This window comes from Terrapene carolina, unplaced genomic scaffold (genome assembly GCF_002925995.2).
Source record: "Terrapene carolina triunguis isolate 2854851 unplaced genomic scaffold, T_m_triunguis-2.0 Scaffold180, whole genome shotgun sequence".
In the NCBI taxonomy this organism is placed as follows: Eukaryota; Metazoa; Chordata; order Testudines; family Emydidae; genus Terrapene; species Terrapene triunguis.
In genome coordinates this window covers 1,192,782-1,214,668 of record NW_020664531.1, presented here as the reverse complement: position 1 = coordinate 1,214,668, position 21,887 = coordinate 1,192,782, and the positions used below count along the sequence as shown (strand labels likewise).

At 39.0% G+C, this 21,887-nt stretch overlaps 1 protein-coding gene across 1 annotated transcript in view; it reads left to right on the top strand.

Moving 5' to 3' along the window:
- The window catches only part of LOC112111016 (thiamin pyrophosphokinase 1), a 489,744-nt gene that overhangs the window by 365,717 nt on the left and 102,140 nt on the right, over nucleotides 1-21,887 (top strand). The window contains exon 8 of the mRNA XM_026654110.2: nucleotides 18,128-18,239. Within this exon, the coding sequence (XP_026509895.1) occupies nucleotides 18,128-18,239 (112 nt within the window). The remainder of the gene's footprint in view (nucleotides 1-18,127; nucleotides 18,240-21,887) is intronic.

Sequence of the window (21,887 nt, the reverse complement as noted above, 5' to 3'; positions counted from 1 at the left end):
TAACAATAGGTGCAGCCCAATTCCCAAATCCCTTTGAATGGTTCCCCTGTACCATCCCAGTCCCTGAAACTGGCTACTCACATAAATTCCAGATCCTCCGTACCCAGAGGTGCAGTGTACTCCAGTTTTACCTTGTAAACCACACAACACTTGGGAGCACTTATAATAAAACAAAGGAAGGTTTATGTAAGAGAGAATGAGGATTTAACTAGAAACGAGAGTGTGATGAAAGCAAATGGTAACAATAGTTAACTTTCCTATCTAATCCAGTAGGTTTCCTCCCCAAAGTTCCATCCATTTCTCAAGAACCAGGATTCAAACCTTCATGAAAGCACTCCCTTCCTGAAGGGGTTTCGTCAATGAAATGGCTACAGAGTGCTTCTCCCTCCCTGTGTTATACTGAAAACAACCTTTTGTTTTGTTCACACAAGGTGCAAACTCCTGGCTTGTTAAGTTTCTTTTTTACCTGTAAGTGGATTTGATTATTTGTCCTTGCTTCTGATGGTTTCCCATTCAAAGTCTTAGTATTGTGTGAAGTTGAACAACTGAGCCTTGCATCATCTCACGGGCCAAACAGGGTGGGGTGACAACTCCCTCTTGCCGGAATAGGCCATCACCAAGATACATTACCTCCTGATGACTAATTTCTACTCCAAGTCCATAAAGCATACATGAATATAAATACATTATTCCTTAAATATTACCTGTACATGTATCTCATAATGGTTATGAGCCTTGACAAGTTATGAGCTTTCAGTAGATACCTTACATATTGGTCTTTGTGGATAAATATCCTGTGAGACCTGTTTGGTGTCGTGAGTTTGTCAGGTCTGACGTCAGAGATGTTGCAAAAAACGGGACCCTCTTCCAAGGGGTCTCTGCGTCACACCTGCTTATTGCTTAAGTATAATAAAATCTGTTAAGTGACTGTGTACAATTGGTTAGGTTTCAACCACTCTAGTTATGAATTAATTACATAGGAATCATAAATTGGAAAGTGTTTATAACACTACTAATGCATTTGAATAGAAATTAAGTCTATAAATTGAATCAATGTATTATGACATCATGGTTTGTTAGGGAGATATCAGTATAGGCAATCCTTTTTGGAAAACTCTTCCAAAGAAAACCTGGATTCCTGAATTCACTTTCTAATAACAAAAATATGATTATTCTATGTATTTTTCCAAAAAACAAATTTTATTTTATTTTTTTAAATGAAGTATGTCCCTTTCTTAGAGGGAAGATGGTGTTTTGATCTAACATATGCATAAAAAATCCTGGATGTGTTGACTGACAAGTACGTCTGACCTAAGGTTAGAAATGCACATTGGCCTTCTGCATAGTGTCTTTCTAAAGCCTTCAAAAAGCAGAAGAAATGGATGACTTGCCCCACCCAGTCAGTTAATTTCTAAAGGCCTTCTCTGGTTCCATTCAGCCAATTGCTCCCCATCCCTGCTCTGCCACCAGCATAGATATGGCTCATTATATAAGTATTCTTCCTAAAGCAGGGCCGGCCCTGGGGGGGGAGGCGGCAAGTGGGGCAATTTGCCCCGGGACCTACAGGGGCCCCCACGAGAATATAGTATTCTATAGCATTGCAACTTTCTTTTATGGAAGGGGGCCCCGAAATTGCTTTGCCCCGGGCCCCCTGAATCCTCTGGGCAGCCCTGTCCTAAAGTGAAGCATGGTTGTTGTGGGATATATATTTGATTTATGATTTTAGATTTGAATAAAAGTGAAAAAGATCTCTTTACATGACCTCTAGGCTTTCCTTATGCTCCCAGTCAGTCAGTCTGTAGCCAGTTGTAGTTCCTTGTCTTACGCTTGATGTGACAAATTGGGAAAAGGCTGGATTTATTTTTTAGGCCATGTCTATACTACAGAGTTAAGTCAACTTAAGTTCTGTCAATGATCATAAACCTCTGTAATTACATCACTTGTGACTGTTCACACAATGCTCCTTGTGTCGGTGGAGCACGTCCACACTTGGTGCTCTAGCCCACTGTGCAAATCACCGCCACCTGTCGCTAGGAGTTCTGAGAATAGATCGCAGTGCATCATGGAGGCGGGCAAGGGTACATCTCCTGCATGCGTGTGGCTTTAGACCGGGTCCATATGCTGCTTGCCTGTGTGCTGCTTTGGGTCCTGCAGAAGTAATTACTGATTGGCACAACAAAGTTTCTTACATCGGGGAAGAAACAAAGCAGTTCTGCCAAGGAAACTTTGGCAGAGGTTTTCACAGTACCTTTAGGAAAGTTTTCTAGAGATCTAGAAATCTAGATCTAGAGATCCTAGTGTGCATTAACAAACTTTTCTGCAGGATCCCCACTGCATAGCTGCACAGAGGAATCAGAAGCAGATGCAAACAGTACCTAGTGTTGTTAATTTCTATCCCTTCTCCCCTGTGCACCATGTAACAAAATAAAGGACACCTCTACCTCATGTGCAATATAAAAGCAAAGCGAGTACTTACCGGAGCTCTCCTCTCCTGCTTCTGGTGTACTAGAGTCAGAGTACTGGGACTGGCTAGACCCCTCCTGATTCAAAAAGAGGTCCTGGCTCGCCACTCCACCAGACGACCCTGTCGCCTGTCCCACATCCTCCTCCAACTTGACATTCTTGTCAACCATTTTGTCCTCAGGGTTGACTCTGCTGGCTGCTGCCTTCAGTCCCCCCGAAGTATCCACGGGGCTCTTGGCAGTGGAGGTGGGGTCGCCACTGAGGATGGCGTGCAGTTCCTTGTAGAAGCAGAGGGGGGAAGTGGTCAGCTCATCTGGAAGCTGACAGGGATAGTTTCTGTGTCACAGGCTCCCGTAGAAGAATTCTGGCAGGGTCCAAGTCCAGTTGGACCTGCTAGATAACATGATTGGCACCCAGGGAGGTGTAACCTAGAGACCCAGTTGGAGAGTGGCCAGATTGCAGGATACCATCTCAGAGAGAATTGAAAGCATGGGCCTACTATTTGAAAGGAGTGCATTTTGGGGTCTCAAAAAGGGCAGCCTACCCAGGCACCGTGACACTTGACTGCAAGCTTTTTGGGGCAGGAGCTGTCTTATTGTGTTGTACAGCACCTAGCACAATAGCATCTTGATCCATGACTAGGGCTCCTCAATGCTATGTAATACAAATAATTAATAACACTTAATCTTACAGCAGCATAATACACTGAACAGCACTGGGAAAAAAAATTGAACAGGAGTGATCTCCAGGTCAGCCAGCCAGCTGTGTTAGCTACAAAAATTCTCCTTTCCACCTTCCGTAGTCTGTTCAGCCATAGTATGCTCAGTCTGTAGTATGCTCAGCCATCTCCAGAAACCCTGTCAAATAGGTGGAAAAGACAAGGGTTACACAATTTTAATGAACTATTCCATGCTTTTCTCACAGTTTGTTTGAAATACATGTCGCTAAGAAGTCGATTCAGAAGCATTCCTTAAAAATCAATAAACGAGGGTTATTACAGACCAAGGATGATACTGAGTTCCAAAGCTGAGGAGCCATCACAAGGCTCGTCTTTGCTGCTAAAAAAGAGATGTGTTGTTTCCCTTTGAGCTACTAATGTGTACGCTCTTCCTGAGGTAAAAACACAGTGAAAACAAGGTACTTTACTTTTACCACAAGGTATGTTCATTGGGTCAGCACCATAACTCCCAAGGTGAAAACCACAACATTTTAGCAGTGAAGACAAGCCCAGAGAGAACATGCACCCACATACCCTCAGCCATTTCCTCTTAGAGCTATGCTTCTCAACAAGGGGTATGTGCACCCCTGGGCTTACGCAAAGGTCTTGCAGATGGTACATCAACTCATCTAGATATTTGCCTAGTTTTATAACCGGCTACATAAAAAGCAGTAGCGAAATCCGTACAAACTAAAATTTCATAAAATGACTTCTTTATACTTCTCTATATACTATACACTGAAATATTGATTCCAATTGGTTTATTTTATAATGATATGGCAAAAATGGGAAAATAAGCAATTCTTCAGTAATGCTGTGCTGTGACACTTTTGTATTTTTGTCCGATTTTGTAAGCAAGTAGTTTTTAAATGAGATGAAACTTAGGGGTACGCAAGACAAATTTGGAAAGGTTGAGAGACATTGCCTTAGAGTATAGCTCCAGCTCCGTATAGCTCCCACTGCTTGCAGCTTTGGCAGAGTAACAGAGAAATCCATATGTTACTCAGTATTAATCCATCTTCATTCTCTTAAACTAATTCTAAAAAGACAATTTTGTTCACACAATACCCAATACAGACCCCTCTTCTGGCTAATCAGAGTTATGCTCATTAGTATTTATGGCTGTTAGTTAAACAAATCTATTCTAAAGTTAGAAGTTGAAATTATTTGAACAATTATTGTTTTTCAAGTGTTGGTTTAAAACAAAATTATTTCTGCAGCAGTAATAAAAACAACCATAATTAATTTTTCCACTTCTGTAGATAAGGTCTATTACAAACTCAGTTACTCTCATAGAATAGTTTTTAAACTTTTTTTTTCTCTCCTTTCTTCTGAAATTCACTAATCAGGTATGACTTAAAAGTAATTAACTTTTTTTCCCTGGTTTAACCATAGCTAAAAACAAAGGTAAATTCTTCAGGAGTCTAATCCTTAAATAATTAAGTCAAGTAATTGATTTCTTTCTTTCAGTTTCTTACTGTTTCAGATGTTAGGAGGTCATTATAAGTATTTAACTCTTTGAGTTATAGGTTGCTTTAGACATGCTTTCTTATCTTTTTTTACTCTGCATGTAGGAAATAGTTTCTTGTATAAACAGTAATGGGCTGTGTTCATTTGGTATAACAATACCCCTCTTTACCTATATTTCATGTAATAAATTTCAAGGAGTCAGAATGCTGAACAATCATTCTCAATCCCTACACATCCAATATAAAACTAGTTGTTCAAATATAAATAAATATACAATTAAGGTGAATGTAGTGATTAAGCCATTATAGGCTTTCTATAGCTCATTTACACACTTGCTAAGATTTTCAGTATTGACTAGTAATTTTGGTGCGTCAAATTTTGACTACTCAACTTGAGACACCATAAAGTGACTTAATTTTCAAAAAATGCTAAGTAGCTGCTCTCTGAAAATCAGGCCTCTCTAAGGTGTATCAGATTGGCCTCCAAAAAACTGAGGTCCCAAAAATTAATTATTTCTTTAAAAATTATTATGATAATCTGAGCCTTTTTGATTAGTTTAAAATAATTAGTCCATCACCTGGAGAATAATATATAAATATATAATATCTTTGGAACTTAACAAATTAAAGCCAACGTTAGATGCGAATTCTTCAGCTCTGCATGAATATTCTGTCTGCTGACAATTTGTGTTTGGCTGGGATCTCAGAAAATAGAATCTTCATTTCAGTTCAAAATGTTATGCTTAATATCTCTTCTATTAGTGTAAGTGGGCTTCTCATTTCATGGGCTGAAAGAATGAGTTAAAGAGCACTCCTATTTTCCAAAGGGAAGCTGCCTCTATAGCCAGACAAGATTCAGAACAAAGGAATACAGAATTCAGGGGTGCCCCCTCCTTGTTACATCCTATTTAATAAAGGATCCTTGATTATATGCTGTTTAATGCTGGGCACATCCATGTAATTTTTCCCAGAAGTTACTGGTACTTCAGGTTATGTGTAGTTTATTGCTTGGCTTTTCAGGCTTTCAACAACTCAGCCATATGTGCACTTCCCATCCATCCCATTTTATTCAGAATTTCTCTTTATTGCTACCTCTCTCTTGGGAAGAAACTGTTTTGTTCATCTTTAGACTTGGACAGCTCTTGTCAAAATTACCTTTCCTACCTTGGAAACACAGGCTGTGAATAATCCAACCTGTTTCTGTTTATCAGTCTCTGTTCTTTAGTTTTGGGTTGTGTATTTAGAGCCCCTGTCTCCTATCAAAAGTCCTTATTGCTTTTGGACACAAGAGACCTGGAGTCTAGTTTCTCTCCAGGAAGGTACCCTCTATGTTCAACCTGCTGCTGTTTGAAACTGGCTAAAAGTTTCAGTATACTGAGCATATATCACTATAGTATCATATGAAAGGCATAGAATAAGCAACATTACTTGTTACAACCTCTCAACACTTACATGGTTTTTGTTACAACATGAAGCGTGATTACATTGATCATTAGTTTTATAGTTTCTGTGTAATGGTTCTTCTTTTCGCCTCATGTTGCTCTGCAATTTGTACAGCATTATTTAATTCTGGCTGCCTTTTTATTAATCACATATTTTGAGAGTGCAAATGCTGTTTGGTGTATAAAAGGCAAATGAGGTGTACATCAGTGTTAAGACTTAGATGTGCTGTCAGTCAGTAGATTCAGGTTTTTAAATACTAATTTTTCCAGGTGCAGGAGGTCAGCACCTTGTCCAGCAAGCAGTAAGCAATTAAATATCATCAGGGCTTTTTGTTTTCCTTGCTGCAAACCAATACAATTTCTTTTACCTTTTGGTAGTACTCTAAATATATCAATTTAATTTTGTAGAGATAATCTCTCAGATTTATGGTTGTGATGATAAATGGGATGCCAGGAAAATGCAAATATTACTTTCAGACCTTCAGAGACCTTTGAGAAAGGGTGCAGGTTTGACTGTAACACTTACAGCACTGTGAAATAGTTTAGGACCAAATGTGGCCCATTTAAAATTATTTTAATGTGACAGGGATTCTCCTCTGGATTCTAAGGATCAAATTCACCCCTGATATTAGTGGGTACAATTCCTATTGAAATGAATGGGAGTTGTACCAGCATGTGCTCTACAAATATTTAATAGAAATTCCACATTCACTATACATCTTGTTGCCAAAAGGAATATGTTTTATGCACTGTAAAGTTCAATTGACTCTGCTGTTACATGAGAAAGGGATGGTGGTAGGGAAGAAACTGCTTCTGCAGGACACCCTAGTCTTTAATATATCCTGATTTAGGGAACTAGGGCTCTCTGTCTTTAATACTAGCAGGGTTGGAACTTGGGGATAATCAGTCATCCTCAGCACAGACACCTGAGATATAACTTCTCTTCAGAGTCAGCTGGGAGAGGAAAGACCCCAGATTTTTGAAGCAAGGTCTGTCAATGAGAGCACTGCTACAAGGGCATCAGATTACTCCTTCCTAGAACCAGAATTAAAACCAAAAAGGTGTACATGTAGTTGTGACATTACACCCCATATTCTTCATAGATATGATTATGATATGATTATGGCATAACTAAGATATTTTATGCAAGATGGATCATGTAAAATATCATTTGAAAGGTTATGATTTACTGAATATGATTATCCTATTTGTATGCATGTATCATTTTTGTATCTGAAGTTAGGAATATTGTCTATGCATCTATTACAAATGTTTTTACACCTGGGGAATGCCCACTAGACAGAATGCAATCAGTCTGGATGGCCAGTTGGGAAGAGCCATTAGGGAGAACAATAGGTCTTAAAATGCTAATCACTCACTGAGAAGCTTTCCTGGGGATGCTGCAAACAGCCTCTGGGTTATGGCTGCAGGGACACGTGACCAAAGGAACCAAGTGACCAAAGGGAAATAAGGACAACCCAGGGAATTACAGAACAGTCACCTTAACTTCTGTACCCGGACAGATAATGGAGCAAATAATTAAGCAATCAGTTTGCAAACACCTAGAAGATAATAAGGTGATAAATAATAGCATGGATTTGTCAAGAACAAATCGTGTCAAACCAACCTAATAGCTTTCTTTGACAGGGTTAAAAAGCCTTGTGGATAGGAGGGAAGCAGTAGATGTGGTATATCTTGACTTTAGTAAGACTTTTGATACTGTCTTGCATGACCTTCTCATAAACAAACTAGGGAAATACAACCTAGATGGAGTTAATATAAGGTGGGCGCATAACTAGTTTGAAAATCATCCCCAGAGAGTAATCATCACTTGTTCGCAGTCATGCTGGAAGGGCATAGCGACTGGGGTCCCGAAAGGATCGGTTCTGGGTCTGGTTCTGTTCAGTATCTTCATCAATGATTTAGATAATGGCATAGAGAGTACACTTATAGGACGATACCAATCTGGGAGGGGTTGCAAGTGCTTTGGAGGATAGGATTAAAATTCAAAATGATCTGGACAAACTGGAGAAAGTCCAGAGAAGAGCAACAAAAATGATTAAAGGTCTAGAAAACATGACCAATGAGGGAAAATTGGGTGGAAAAATTGGGTTTGTTTAGTCTGGAGAAGAGAAGACTGATTTTTAACTCATGATAACATGGTTTGGTTGCATTTAGGCTAGCTGGCCACGCTGCATAATAATCCAGTTTGACCACATCTCTGTTTAACCCATGCTTAATAACGAGTTGGTTAAACAAACGAGTTCAGTCACAACTGTTTAAATCATGCTTAAGATCAGCAATTGAATACTGTTTACCACGTGTAGCCAAACCCTGACATAGTTCCTTAGAAGAATAGTACAGATTTGCTAACTTGATTTTGAAACCACTGTAGCATTCTTTCTTCTAATATGTGGTAGAGTATTGTTCTTACAAAGAAAGCAATGAAACCATCTACTCAATTTAAAGCTAAGCTGATCTTGACTTGGTACAGAGGCATCTGGCAACAATAAGTAGTGGTTTAATAGTACAGTGAAGAGGCAATTGAGCCTCTCAGCTCTCACAGCAAGTTATTTGTGCCACAGATATATGAACAATATCCTTGCCATGTGAATTAACTCTCTCAGATCTCTGGTATCATAGGAAAAGGACAGAATGAATGTAGATGAGAGACTATCTAGACTCTTCTGCATAGAATTGCACTAAAAAGGATTGAATGATAATATTAAATGTCCTAAAATAATGGATTGTGAGGAAAATTATGTTGTAATACTCATCACTTTGGGATTGCAGAATATTAGGGCCTTTAGAGTGGTTTTGATTTTTAAGCATGAAATCACTAAAAATGCTAATACTTGTACTTAGCCCATAATGATAGGCCTGCTGAGTATAGGATATCAAACTCACAGGCTTAAGGATAAAATGTCACAATGGACCAGTAAAAAGCTAGTTGGAAATTTGAGAAGAAACACGATATTCTTGGTTATTGTACTTCCCATTTGCATCTTCTCTCTGCACCTTTCTGATCATCTGGAAAGAGTTGTGTAGGTGTAGGTGTAGTTGGCAGATAAGGGTTAATAAAATGAGTGCTTGGAGGGGACATTCATACAGCAGATTGACAGTTAAATTATGAGGCACCTGTGAATGCTGAAGATGCTCTTGTGTGTAAGAACTGAATTTCCCAAATTCCCTCTGATAGTAACTCGTTCATACTCCCATCTAGCATGCTGCTCACTTCAGATTGTGTTGTAATTTCACTTTATTTGTGTGTATACTTGTAATGTCTTCACCACTGGCAGTTTAACTGATGGAAACATATTTTCCCCCTGAAGATTGCATCATTTCCCCGCCCCCTTACCATTGCTGACCACTCACCAATCATCATATGGGCTTGACAGCAGAGGACAAAATTACTGTTCCAAAGGTAGAAAGGTACTTTACCTGCTATTCCCTATGTTTGGAAGGGACTCACCTAATGTGCTTGGTGAAAAGTGTCATCATTAACGTTACATGATGCTGTAATCTCAGGAGTCAATTACTACTCCTATAATCCGGTCCTACTTATCTATTCTTCACCCATTGATTACATATAATATGTGAGATAACTACAACACCACAATTAAATGGTCAAAATAACTAATTGGCTACACTGTATTTGAAAAATAGTAAATTTATTGCACTTCAAAACAATGTCCAACCTTTGGACCCAGTCCTGCAAATTCTTCCTATCAACTGTAAATAGTTCTATTGCATTGTAATTAATGGGACTGCATGTGCTGGTTGCTTGAATTATCTGCAAGATAGGGCTTTACACTTCTAGTGCTACCCTAGAAGAGGCACACCTAATAAAGGAACTATTCCACAGTGAGTTAAATCCCAGGTACTAGAGAGAGTGAATTGTAATGATTATTAGACCCAATTAATGAACACATCTGCTTCAAACAATTTATGACAAGTCTATGGGATAAAATCCCTCTAGTGGTGAATGCCAGTAAAATGAGATTTACTATCCCCCAAGGTTAAACATGTAAGTGGTCACCGCTGTATATATAAAATATAAATTATCTGCAAAGAGCAAATAATTGACTCTCCTGAGATTACAGCACCATGTAATATTAGTGATGACACTTTTCACCAAGCACTTAGATGAGTCCCTTCCCAACATAGTGTAGGCCGTGCATTACTGCCTTACCCGACTTATATCTGTAATACAAATCTATCACTCCTAAATACTTGTCAATCGTCTATTCGTATAATCCTGTCCTACTTATCTATTCATCACACATTGATTACATATAATATGTGAGTTAACTACAACAATAACACAATTAAATGATAAAATGAACTAACTGGCTACAATTATACCTTATAATGCAAACAAGACTTTACTTGTAACTGTGTTGGTGGTCACTGTATTTGTTCTGCATGTGCTCTTAAGAGTCTCCCATTCTAAGAGAATCATAAAGGGAAACAGTAGCAATCGGAGCTGAATCCATTGTAGGGTAACACAGAACAATCAATCAATTCAATTTAAAATACACACTACAGCCGATGTAAGTGATCTTCACTTTTTTGATTTAATAAGATCTCATCTATACCAGGTCAAAATTTAAAAAAAAAAAAAAAAAATTCCCCCACTTTTGACCAGCTCTAGCCTCATTGTGTAATTAATGTTGATACAATTGGTACTCTGCATCATAGACAAATCACACAACCGCTTGCTTTGTGACACCTCTTTATACCAATACTACAATATTACATATTTAAAGGATATTCATTTAAGAAAGCTTTACCATATTCAGAAAGATTCTGGCAACAAATCTGGCCTAAAATGTCAAGGTTGGGGGAAAAAAAACAGTTTTTATAAAATCCCACAGCAATAGAAATGGAACTAGAATTTGTTTAAAATATTCCTGTCAAAACATTTGGTTTTAAACAAATAAACATATTCTTATTTGGTTTAATCATTGTTCCCTTCATCTTTTCCATTTATACTGTAACTTTGGAGATTTAATTTGTTCCCATGGACTCAAATACTATCTGCCTGTCATTTAGGTAATCTTTTGTACTCAGCATTATTATGTCTAAGTGCAAACATGTATGTAAAGAAAACAGTAAGACATATTGTATTCTCTGCCCTTTCCTTACATAACACAATGACAGCTGTGCTCAGACTTTGTTATGCTGCCACTTATAGGGTAGTCACTGAAAGAAAGCTAATATAATGAGTTAGGTCTTAAATTTTGTTCAGAATATTGTTGGAATCATAGTCAGTATAGCAGCTAGCAAGGTCCCAGGAACTCCTGATTCCCTGCACTTGAGTGTCACAATGGGCACAGATGAAGGGCAAGCTGCCATGGAAAGTCATGGTCATGGAAAGAGGTGATCCCTGAGACAAATTTATTAAATTTGTATTGGACAGGGTGACAGGGCAGTGGGCAGAGCACCAGGGTGATGAATTCTGATCACCCTCTTTTACTCAGAAGACTTGCTACCCTGTGGCTGCACCTTTTGGAACTTCTTCAGGACATTCACTTCTAACATATAAGATACACAGTGCTGCAGTACTCAAGCCTGAGTGTGTATTACTGTGGCCAGAGCTTCATGCAATAGCAAGGGGTACAATGTTTTGGCCAGCCAGAGGTTGATAAGTCATTTGTGACTACTAATGCCATATGGGTGTCCAGGAGCAGTGAAGAGTCTAGAAGAAGGCTGGAAGACTAGAAGAACCCTGACACAATACAAAACTTTGACTGGAGGACATATTCCTTCATTTGAGGATGATGTTATGGTTTCAGCCAGTTCTTCAGAATGATTTCCTTCTCCTGTCACCATTGTGTCCATCTTACCCAGATTTAGTTTCAGCCATATACTCTTCATCAAGGAGCTACCACACCCAGACACTGGGCAAGATGGATGATGGCTTTGCATGTGTTTGAAGTAGAGAGAGAATTGTAGGACTGGAAGGGGCTCGAGAGGTCTTCTAGTCCAGTCTCCTGCACTCATGGCAGGACTAAGTATTGATATTGTATAGAACAGAGTGTCAACTGCATACTGCTGGCACTGAAGTCTGTGGCTTCTTGCTGTTGACCCTGTGGCTTACCTTGTTGTGTTTGTTGAATATTGGATAATATTGAGCCTTGTGGGCTCCACAGTAGAGTCCTGTTGAGGCAGAAGAATAGCTGCCCGTCACATCCCTTTCTATGCTGATGACTTCTATATCTGCCTCTCTATTTATGACCTTTCATCATCTGTCATCTGTCCTGTCACACATTTCCATATGTCCTCAGTGTGTCTTCCTGGATATCCCTTCACCTCCTGAAGCTCCATATTGTTCCAAACCAAATTTATCTTTCCACATAAACTCTTGTCTCTTTCCCTTTACTGTTGAAAAAAACACCCAAGCTTACAACTTCATTGTCATGTCCGGCTCCTCTCATCAAATTGAAGCATTTTCCTTCCAAATACCTTAAAATCTGTCTTTCCCTCTGAATCCCCACGAATAAAACACTAGTCCATTCATTAATTATTTTTATCTCCTCTACTGCAGAACCCTCCCTGACCATCTGCATCTCCCTTTTTTTTTTTTTCTTTCCAATCTACCCCAAATGTTGTTGCTAAGGACCATCGTCCTTCCTGCTCAGACCACGACTTCTGTCCTTAGGTCTCTTCATTGATTTCCTTTTCCTTCCATGTTAAAGTTCACACTCCTTCAACACTTTCCATAACATCCACTTCCTACTTCTCCGCTGATACCCCCCCCCTCATTCTTATGCTTGCCAGCAACCTCTCTGTTAACTGTTTCAATCTTTTGTCTTCTCCTCCTTGTGACCTTGTGCCTTTTTTCCATACTCCACCTTACATTTAGAACAATCTTTCAACTGCCATGTGCCAACTCCTATCCCTTTCCTTCTTTAGATCTGTCTAAAATTGGTTTTGTCAGCTTATGTTGAGCTCTGCACCTATCATGTCTGCACACCTTTTTGTGTTTGAACCACTTTAATTATATAATATATTCTATTGTTTGCAAGTTGTATTGGATTTGTTTAAGTTACTCTGTAAGCCCGTTGGGACAGGGTCCTTGCCTTTGTGTTTCTGTGAAGTGACACTTAGGCACTATAAATGACTTAAAAGCCCAACTGCTTGCAACTTGATACTCTTTACTTGTTACCCACATTTAACTTTCATATTTTTGAACAAAGGTTATACAATCCTGTTATCTTTGATGCGTGTGTTAGGTATAGGTGCACCCAATGTTCAGCTGATTATTTCATTAGTTCCATTTGACTTAGGAGACTTAACACAGGAAAAATTGTTTCTCAGATTTTTCTTCACTAACAACAAGTATTTTTGTGTTTGTCCCCTATTCGGTTAGTGCTTTCTTATTAAAATGAGTAAAACATCAGAAACAAGGGTAAAAGTTAAGCCTGTTTGGATAAAACACACTAAAAAAACAACCTTCTGATATTTTCCTCATATTGCAAACTTAGAAGTTGATCTCATTTCCCAGCACCAGACACAAAGTGGAAAAATAAATTGAATCAATTCTCAAAACTGATCTTTTTTTTCAAAACTACTTTGTAAGATAAAAATCAATACAGCTATATTATTTGCCATTATTATCACCCGTAACATTAGAAAATGTTGATATTTGATTTATAAGTTAAAATGCTAAAGCAGTTCAGCTGTCTACTTCAGAGGTAAAAACTTAAAAGGAAGTAATTTTAATCCATCTTTGGGTTTCTTTTTACTCTTAAACTTTGTAACTTTGGTTTCTACAAAGGTTTCTACAAACAGAGTATCAGTTTCATTTTTTAGCACCAGTGTATTATTTGCTTATTTAATCTTAAAGTTTAAAAATAAGAACAAATTAATGTTTGTATTTGCAAGTTACCAATAATGATGACTCTGATTTTGTGAATTCTCCATTAAGTGTTGCTTCTATGGAAGATTTCTACATGGGAACTTGAAAATATCATTCTGCACCTAATTTTCCCTGTGGGCGGCTCACAGTGCTTTGACTGTCTAGCCCTTTCTGTACAAACGTGTTTTTGTTTTTAATCTTTCTGCCAAAGAAATGAACTCTTTTGTTAACTTAAGATATTTGTTTCCCAAAACAAAAACTCCGTAAGAATGTATGATTTTTTTTAAATAAGTCAATTTATTCCTTGTACAGTATTGCTAAGGCCCTTTGTTTCTGACTTTACTTTGTTTAAAATTTCCTAGCAATGTGTCAGTGTTTACTACAAAAATTTAAAAACAGATAAAAATCAATGCAAACATTAACTTCACAGTTTTCTGGGGAAATGTTAGGTTTAGTACTGGGGGACAGGACACACAGCTTACCAAGTGGCCGTCTGTCCTTCTGGAGCATCCCTCAGGTGCCAGAGGGATCCCCTGGAGCTTGCTCCCCATTTCAGAAGGAGAAAGTTGTATCTGCGGAGATCCAGCACTTCCAGAATTTCAGTAAAAATTGGTAAAAACCGAAAACAAAGGGCCTTTAAATATTGCTAATTCTGAGCATTCAAAAATCATGAGTGGCTTAAATCATGAGATTTTATTTTAAGATAATACATGTGTATTTAGCTTGTAAATTCTTTTTATTTACCATCTGGGTTTTGAGTGTTTAGTGTTTGTTTTCAAACTTTTCTCCACAAGCATGAAGGCTAGAAACTTTTCTTTTCTTTCTTAAATGAAAGATGAGATTCTTCTTTACTCACTTGGCTGTGTAAGCTGGGGCTTTAAGAAAAATGTGAAATATCACAACTCTTGCGATAAAACCCTGAGAATTGGCAACACTTTGATAATTACCTGAGGTAGTTCTGTTTTAAAGATCTCGTGTTCTTTGTATAAGTAACATACTTTAAGGCCATGGCTACACTGGCAGCTGTAGAGCGCTTTAAGTTAAACCAGCCTTCGGAGAGCGCACTAGGGAAAGCGCTCCAGTTTGTCCACACTGAGAGCTGAAAGCGCACTGGCGTGGCCACATTTGCAGCTGCATTGGGAGCGGTGTATTATGGGCAGTTTTCCCAGCATTCAAGTGGCTGCAACGTGCTTTTCAAATAGGGGGGTGGGGTGGAGTGTGACAGGGAGCACGGGAGGGGAGAGAGTGGGTTTTTAGGGTGCTGAGAGTGTGTCAGGCACGCTGTCTTGCAAGTTCAGGCTCCCCTCCCTCCCCCGCCTCTCTCTCACTCACTCAAAGCAAACAGTAGCTGCTTGTTTTTTCCTCAGACCAGATAAGCAGCCGCTGTCAGAAATGGCAACCCCACCCCACACCCCTCTTCACTCACTCACAAGCAAACATTAGCTGTCGGCACTTCCAAAGAGAGCCCCCTGCTTCTCTCTCACTCACACACAAGCAAACAGAAGCTGTTTGTTTGATCAGATAAGCAGCCGCTCTCTGAAACAGAGCTTTGTAGCTTGCACCTCTTGCGGAATAACTCAGGGCTTGTCTACACTTAAAGCACTGCAGTAGCGCAGCTGTGCCACTGCAGTGCTTAGTGAAGACTCTACCTGTGCCAACAGGAGAACTTTTCCCTTCGATGTAGGTACTCCATCTCCCCGAGAGGCAGTACCTATGTCAATGAGAAACCCTCCTGTCAACACAGCACTGACTACACCAGCAGTTAGATTGGTATAACTGCATTGCTTAGGGACGTTATACCAACATAAGTTTGTAGAGTAGACCAGGGCCCAGAGCAATTTCCCAGGAAGGTAATGCTCACAAGATATGAGAAACATTGCAGTAGAGAAATAGCTACGCCTGTTGCATTTCTAAAAGGGCATTCGGCATGAATTTGTAAATACCTGCATTTGTGGAGCACCCACAGTACCCATGGAAACCTGTGGCTCAGCACCTTGTGAAGTTCTGTGATTTGAGAAGATTGACAATGGCCTGGTCTACACTGAGGGGGGGGTGGGTGTCGATGTAAGATACGCAACTTCAGCTACAGGAATACTGTAGCTGAAGTCGACATATCTTATTCCGACTTACCTCCCGTCCTCACGGCATGGGATCGACAGCCGCGGCTCCCCTGTCGACTCTGCTACCGCCGCTCACTCCGGTGGAGTTCCGGAGTCGACGGGGAGCACGTTCGGGGATTGATATATCGCGTCTTAACGAGACACGATATATAGATCCTCGATAAATCGATCGCTACCCGCCGATACGGCGGATAGTCTGGACGTAGTCAATGTCGAACTGTTCTCCGTCTTGCTCTGCAAACAATCAAACAGGTTAAAGCTATTAACTCTGATAGTTTTTAATTGACAGCTTTTCTAAGGTTCATTTGATAACTGAGAGCATGGCCCATATTGAGGATTTTTATAAGGTATTTGGCATAAGCAGTAGAATTTGTTAAACACCTCAGATAATTCATCTTGGCAGTAAGGTATTTTTCCTTCATTTTCGTCTTCTAACTGTCACTTCACAGTGGTGGAGGCTGCTGTAGGAGAGGAAACATGAAATACAAGGCTGAAGCTTACAATATTTTCTTTCAGTAAAAGGTTATTTACTTGCCACTTAGGATATTGCTTGAGTTACACAACTAGTTTTCTTTTGCTTTAAACAGGATTTTAGTCTTTATAATACGCTCAGTAAGTGATACATTTTAGGTTTCTTGGTTTTGTATTTTTTTTAAATACCCATTTTGGTAGAGAAATTAATAAGCCATAAAAAAATCTAAATTTTTCACTGTTGTGAGAGGGAATTATGTCTGTGACTCCGATTAGCACTTACAGAAGTTAAGTGCTCCCATGCAGCTGAGAGAATAAAAGCCAAAATCATGTGCTTCTGAAGCATCTTATCTCTTTTGTTATGTAGAACAAATTAATTATACAGGAAGAATCTGATATTTTTTCCCACAAATATTGGCACAATTTCCATCTTTCATTCCTTGATGTTTCCTGCTAGCTCTGTTACAGGAAACAATTTCATATATAACTGAGTACAGATAATTATTGTCCCTGTACTGTGAAATGCACCGTCTACTCTTCTTTAGTTCATTGGGACTACTTACATGCTTAAAGTTAGTAATATGCTGAATTGGGGGTCTAGGACAGCTAATAGAAGGGTATTATGCCAAATATAAGCCTAAATAATTCATCACTAAAAGTAGCTCTTTCAGAGAATATTAACAGCTATGAAATGAGTTATCATTAGAGATATGAGAAACTCAGTTTCAATAGAGAGTTTGTTTCACTGCATGTCTTACTATAGTGTTCTTATATCATTATATTTCAAATGGGTTCACCCCTTATGAGTTTCATTTGAAACAAGTATTAATTTTTCACTCCAAATTATAATTCAGCTAAGATTCACGCAAACCCTTATGGAAAAGTCCTTTAATACATAATAGAAAATAACTTTTTCTATATCAACATATTTAAGATAATTGTATCCCTGCTATGGAATTATTTTGGATGCTGTTTAAAAACCTAAAAAGGGGGGTGTCATTTTCTTAAATTCCATAGATTTATTTCGCTGGAACCCTTTTAAACTTTGTAGAATCCCATTAGTTTCATTACTGGTTTAGAACTTTTTCCAGAAAGGAAAGTACATGAAACTTACAAATGTGACCAAAATTTTGGCTTTGTGATGAACCCCCAAACTAGGTAAGTTTTGCCTAGTTTTGTTTCTAAAGTGTTACACAGCTTACGTGGGAAGTCAACAGTTTAAAAAAATTAATGACTAGATCAGGATTCCTCCAAAATGGAGGAAAAAAACAATCTAACTTTGGATGTGAATGCTAGTGCAGATTCAGTATTGGATTCAGATTAGAGATGGGACCGGACCAAACCAAAAGCCCAGATTCAAAATCCCATACTTTCAAATCTGGATCTTTGATTGGTCCCTCTCTCTGTATGATAGGCCGCACTGAAATCCCAGATCCAAATACTTCTGAACTTTGGGAGAATTAAGATCAGTCCTGTCTCTAATTCAGATGTGTTCTACTGTATTTTTAAAATGTGTTGTATAAATGGCTTCCTGGTCCTTGGTTGCTACTGTCTAAAGAAAACTTCTTTCTGTATTGCAGGGAAAGCACAAACTGCATGTAAACACAGGACTTGAAAGCAAGTGGTGTGGCCTCATTCCAGTTGGGAACCCTTGTTACAACGTTACTACGACGGGCTTAAAATGGAACCTCAGTAAGTCAGATGTCTCATTGCTGACACTATTTCAAATTAGGGATAGCTCCACTGGAGTTATTTCAGATTTACACCTGTGTAACACACATTTAAATCTTGTCCTATATGTTTAAGGGGGAGGGGGAAATAGTAAACTTTAGTGGAGCAAGTTTTTCCAGCAATAAAAAAGTCAGAAAAGGAAATGCATGAATTATATTAAAACCTAAGACATCCCAGGCTGTAATATGTTTTGCTTTTGGGAATCATAATACTGTTTAAATAGAACATTTGTTGAGGTCATGATGCATTACCATCCTTATACATTACTCTTCAGGGAGGTAAGGCTGCAAGTGCCTAAACTCCTGCCTATAAGCCATAAAGTTATGAGAGAGAAATAATAATGTGATACAGATTATTAAAGCCACCTCACTTTCTGAGAACTGCTTGACATATACTGTCTATTTATCAACTCTGGATGAATATATCTTTTCTTTATTATTATTTAAAATGGGTAAAGTGCATTTGCCCTAAAACAGGAGTATTTGTTAGAAGAGAAAAAGACAACAAAATTCTATTGACAGAAAAATAAAAAGAGGAAATTTTTCCTTTGAGTCATGCAGGGTATTTTTACCCAAGAAGATGAAGTCAACTTTTTGTTGTTGTTGTGGAGATGCATTAAAATTGAAAAGGAAAGAACCAAAGAAGTGGTTCACAAACACTGGAATGTTCCGTAAAGGCCATCTTCTACTAACCCAGAGACATTTTTTTATTTCAGAAGGTGGAGAAATCCAGTAGGGGAAAGGCTGTTCTAGATTTGATTTTGACAAATAGGGAGGAACTGGATGAGAATTTGAAAGCGGAAGTCAGCTTAGGAGAAAGTGATCATGAAATGGTAGAGTTCATGATTCTGAGGAATGGTAGGAGGGAAAACAGCAGAATAAAGATAATGGATTTCAAGAAGGCAGACTTTAGCAAACTTAGGGAGTTGGTAGGTAAGATCCCATGGGAAGCAAGTCTAAAGGGGAAAACAGTTCAAAAGAGTTGGCAGTTTTTCAAAAAGACATTATTAAGGACACAAGAGCAAACAATGCCATTGCATAGGAAAGATAGGAAGCATGGCCAGAGACCACCCTGGCTCAACCAGGAGATCTTCAATTATCTGAAACTCAGAGTCCTACAAAAAGTGGAAAATAGGCCAAATTACAAGGGATGAATATAAACAAATAACATAAATAAAAAGGGTAACAAGAAAACATTCTACAGATATTTTAGAAGCAAGAGGAAGACCAAGGACAAGGTAGGCCTGTTACTTGATGGTGGGGCGGGGAGAGAATGTGTTACTTGGACATCTAACACAGTGAATGTCAGTGAAAATGAGGTAGGATCAGAGGCTAAAATAGGGAAAGAACAACTGAAAAATTACTTAGACAAATTAGATGTCTCCAAGTCACCAAGGCCTGATGAAATGCATCCTAGAATACTCAAGGAGCTGACTGAGGAGCTATCTGAGCCATTAGCGATTATCTTTGAAAAGTCATGGAAGATGGGAGAGATTCCAGAGGACTGGAAGAGGGCAAATATAGTGCCCATCTATAAAAAGGGAAATAAGGACAACCTGGGGAATTCCAGACCAACCATCTTAACTTCAGTACCTGGAAAGATAATGGAGCAAATAATTAAGCAATCAATTTGCAAACACCTAGAAGATAATAAGGTGATAAGTAACAGTCATCATAAAAAAAAACAACAAGGAGTCCTTGTGGCACCTTAGAGACTAACAGGGTTTTTGCTGATACAGACTAACACGGGTACCACTCTGAAACCAGTCATCATAGATTTGTCAAGAACAAATTGTGTCAAACCAGCCTAATGGCTTTCTTTGACAGGATAACAAGCCTTGTGGATAAGGGGGAAAAGGGGGAGTGGTAGATGTAGAATATATTGACTTTAGTAATTAACTTTGATACGGTCTCCCATGATCCTCTCATAAACAAATGAGGGAAATATAATCTAGATTGAGCTACTATAAGGTGGGTGTATAACAAGCTGGAAAACCATTCCCAGAGAGTAGTTAGCAGTTCACAGTCAAGCTGGAAGGACATATCAAGTGGGGTCCTCCAGGGATCAGTTCTGGGTGCAGTTCTGTTCTATATCTTCATTAATGATTTAGATAATGGCATAGCACACTGGGAGGGGTTGCAAGTGCTTTGGAGGATACGATTAAAATTCAAAATGATCTGGACAAACTGGAGAAATGGTCTGAAGTAAATAGGATGAAATTCAATAAGGATAAATGCAAAGTACTCCACTTAGGAAGGAACAATCAGTTGCACACATACAAAATGGGAAATGACTGCCTAGGAAGGAGTACTGGAGAAAGGGATCTGGGGGTCATAATGGATCATAAGCTAAATATGAGTGAACAGTGTAAAACTTGCAAAAAAAAGAAAACCTCATTCTGGGATGTATTAGCAGGAGTGTTGTCAGCAACATGTGAAAAGTAATTCTTCTGCTCTACTCCAGGCTGACAAGGAGTTTTGTGTCCAGTTCTGGGTGCCACATTTCAGGAAAGATGTGGGCAAATTGGAGAACATTCAGAGAAGAGCAACCAAAATGATTAAAGGTCTAGAAAACATGAAATATGAGGGAAGATTGAAAAAATTGTGTTTATTTAGTCTGGAGAAGAGAAGACTGAGAGGGGACATAACAGTTTTGAGGTACATAAAAATTGTTCTAAGGAGGAGGGAGAAAAATTATTATCTTTAACCTCTGAGGATAGAACAGGAAGCAATGGGTTAAATTGCAGCAAGGGCAGTTTAGGTTGGACATTAGGAAAAACTTCCTAGCTGTCAGGATGGTTAAGCACTGGAATAAATTTGCCAAGGAGATTGTGGAATCTCCATCATTGGAGATTTTTAAGAGCAGGTTAGACAAACACCTGTCAGGGATGGTCTAGATAATACGTAGTCCTGCTATGAGTTCAGGAGACTGGACTAGATGGCCTCTTGAGGTCCGTTCCAGTCCTATGATTCTAACCTGGGTCCTAATCCTGCAGTCTGATCTACATAGGTAGACCCTTGTGCCCATCCACAGGAATACCTTCTTTATCTTAATGATGAATCTGAGGTCCAGCCACTCTGCTGGGGCCTACTGTGTCACTGTTGCCTGCCTCACATCTAGCTGTCTGCGTTTACCTTTTACTAGGGGTTTAATCTTTGGCAAAACATAGTTTTACATGGTCTCTTGCAGTTCAGCATCTGGAAAGCCTTAAATTCCACTGCAGATTTGAGTGTGCACAGCTGAAATCTCTAGTTAGCAATGGCTCACTAGTAGTTGGGTTCTGAATTCTGCATTAAATTAAGAATGGAAGGAAGTTTCCAGATGCAGGAAATTGGGGTGAAGAGCTGACTGGCTGGCACAGTTCAACTGGTCTGTAAGGGTTGGCTGTACCATATAAAAGGAGCACTCGTCTTCTAATTTGAAAGACTTGGTTTGAGCATTGGCCTGCTAAACCCAGGGTTGTGAGTTCAATCCGTGAGGGGGCCATTTAAGGGTCTGGGGCAAAAATCTGTCTGGGGATTGGTTCTGCTTTGGGGGTTGGACTAGAAGACCTCCTGAGGTCCCTTCCAACCCTGATATTCTATATTCTATGATATGTGTTCTCAATGA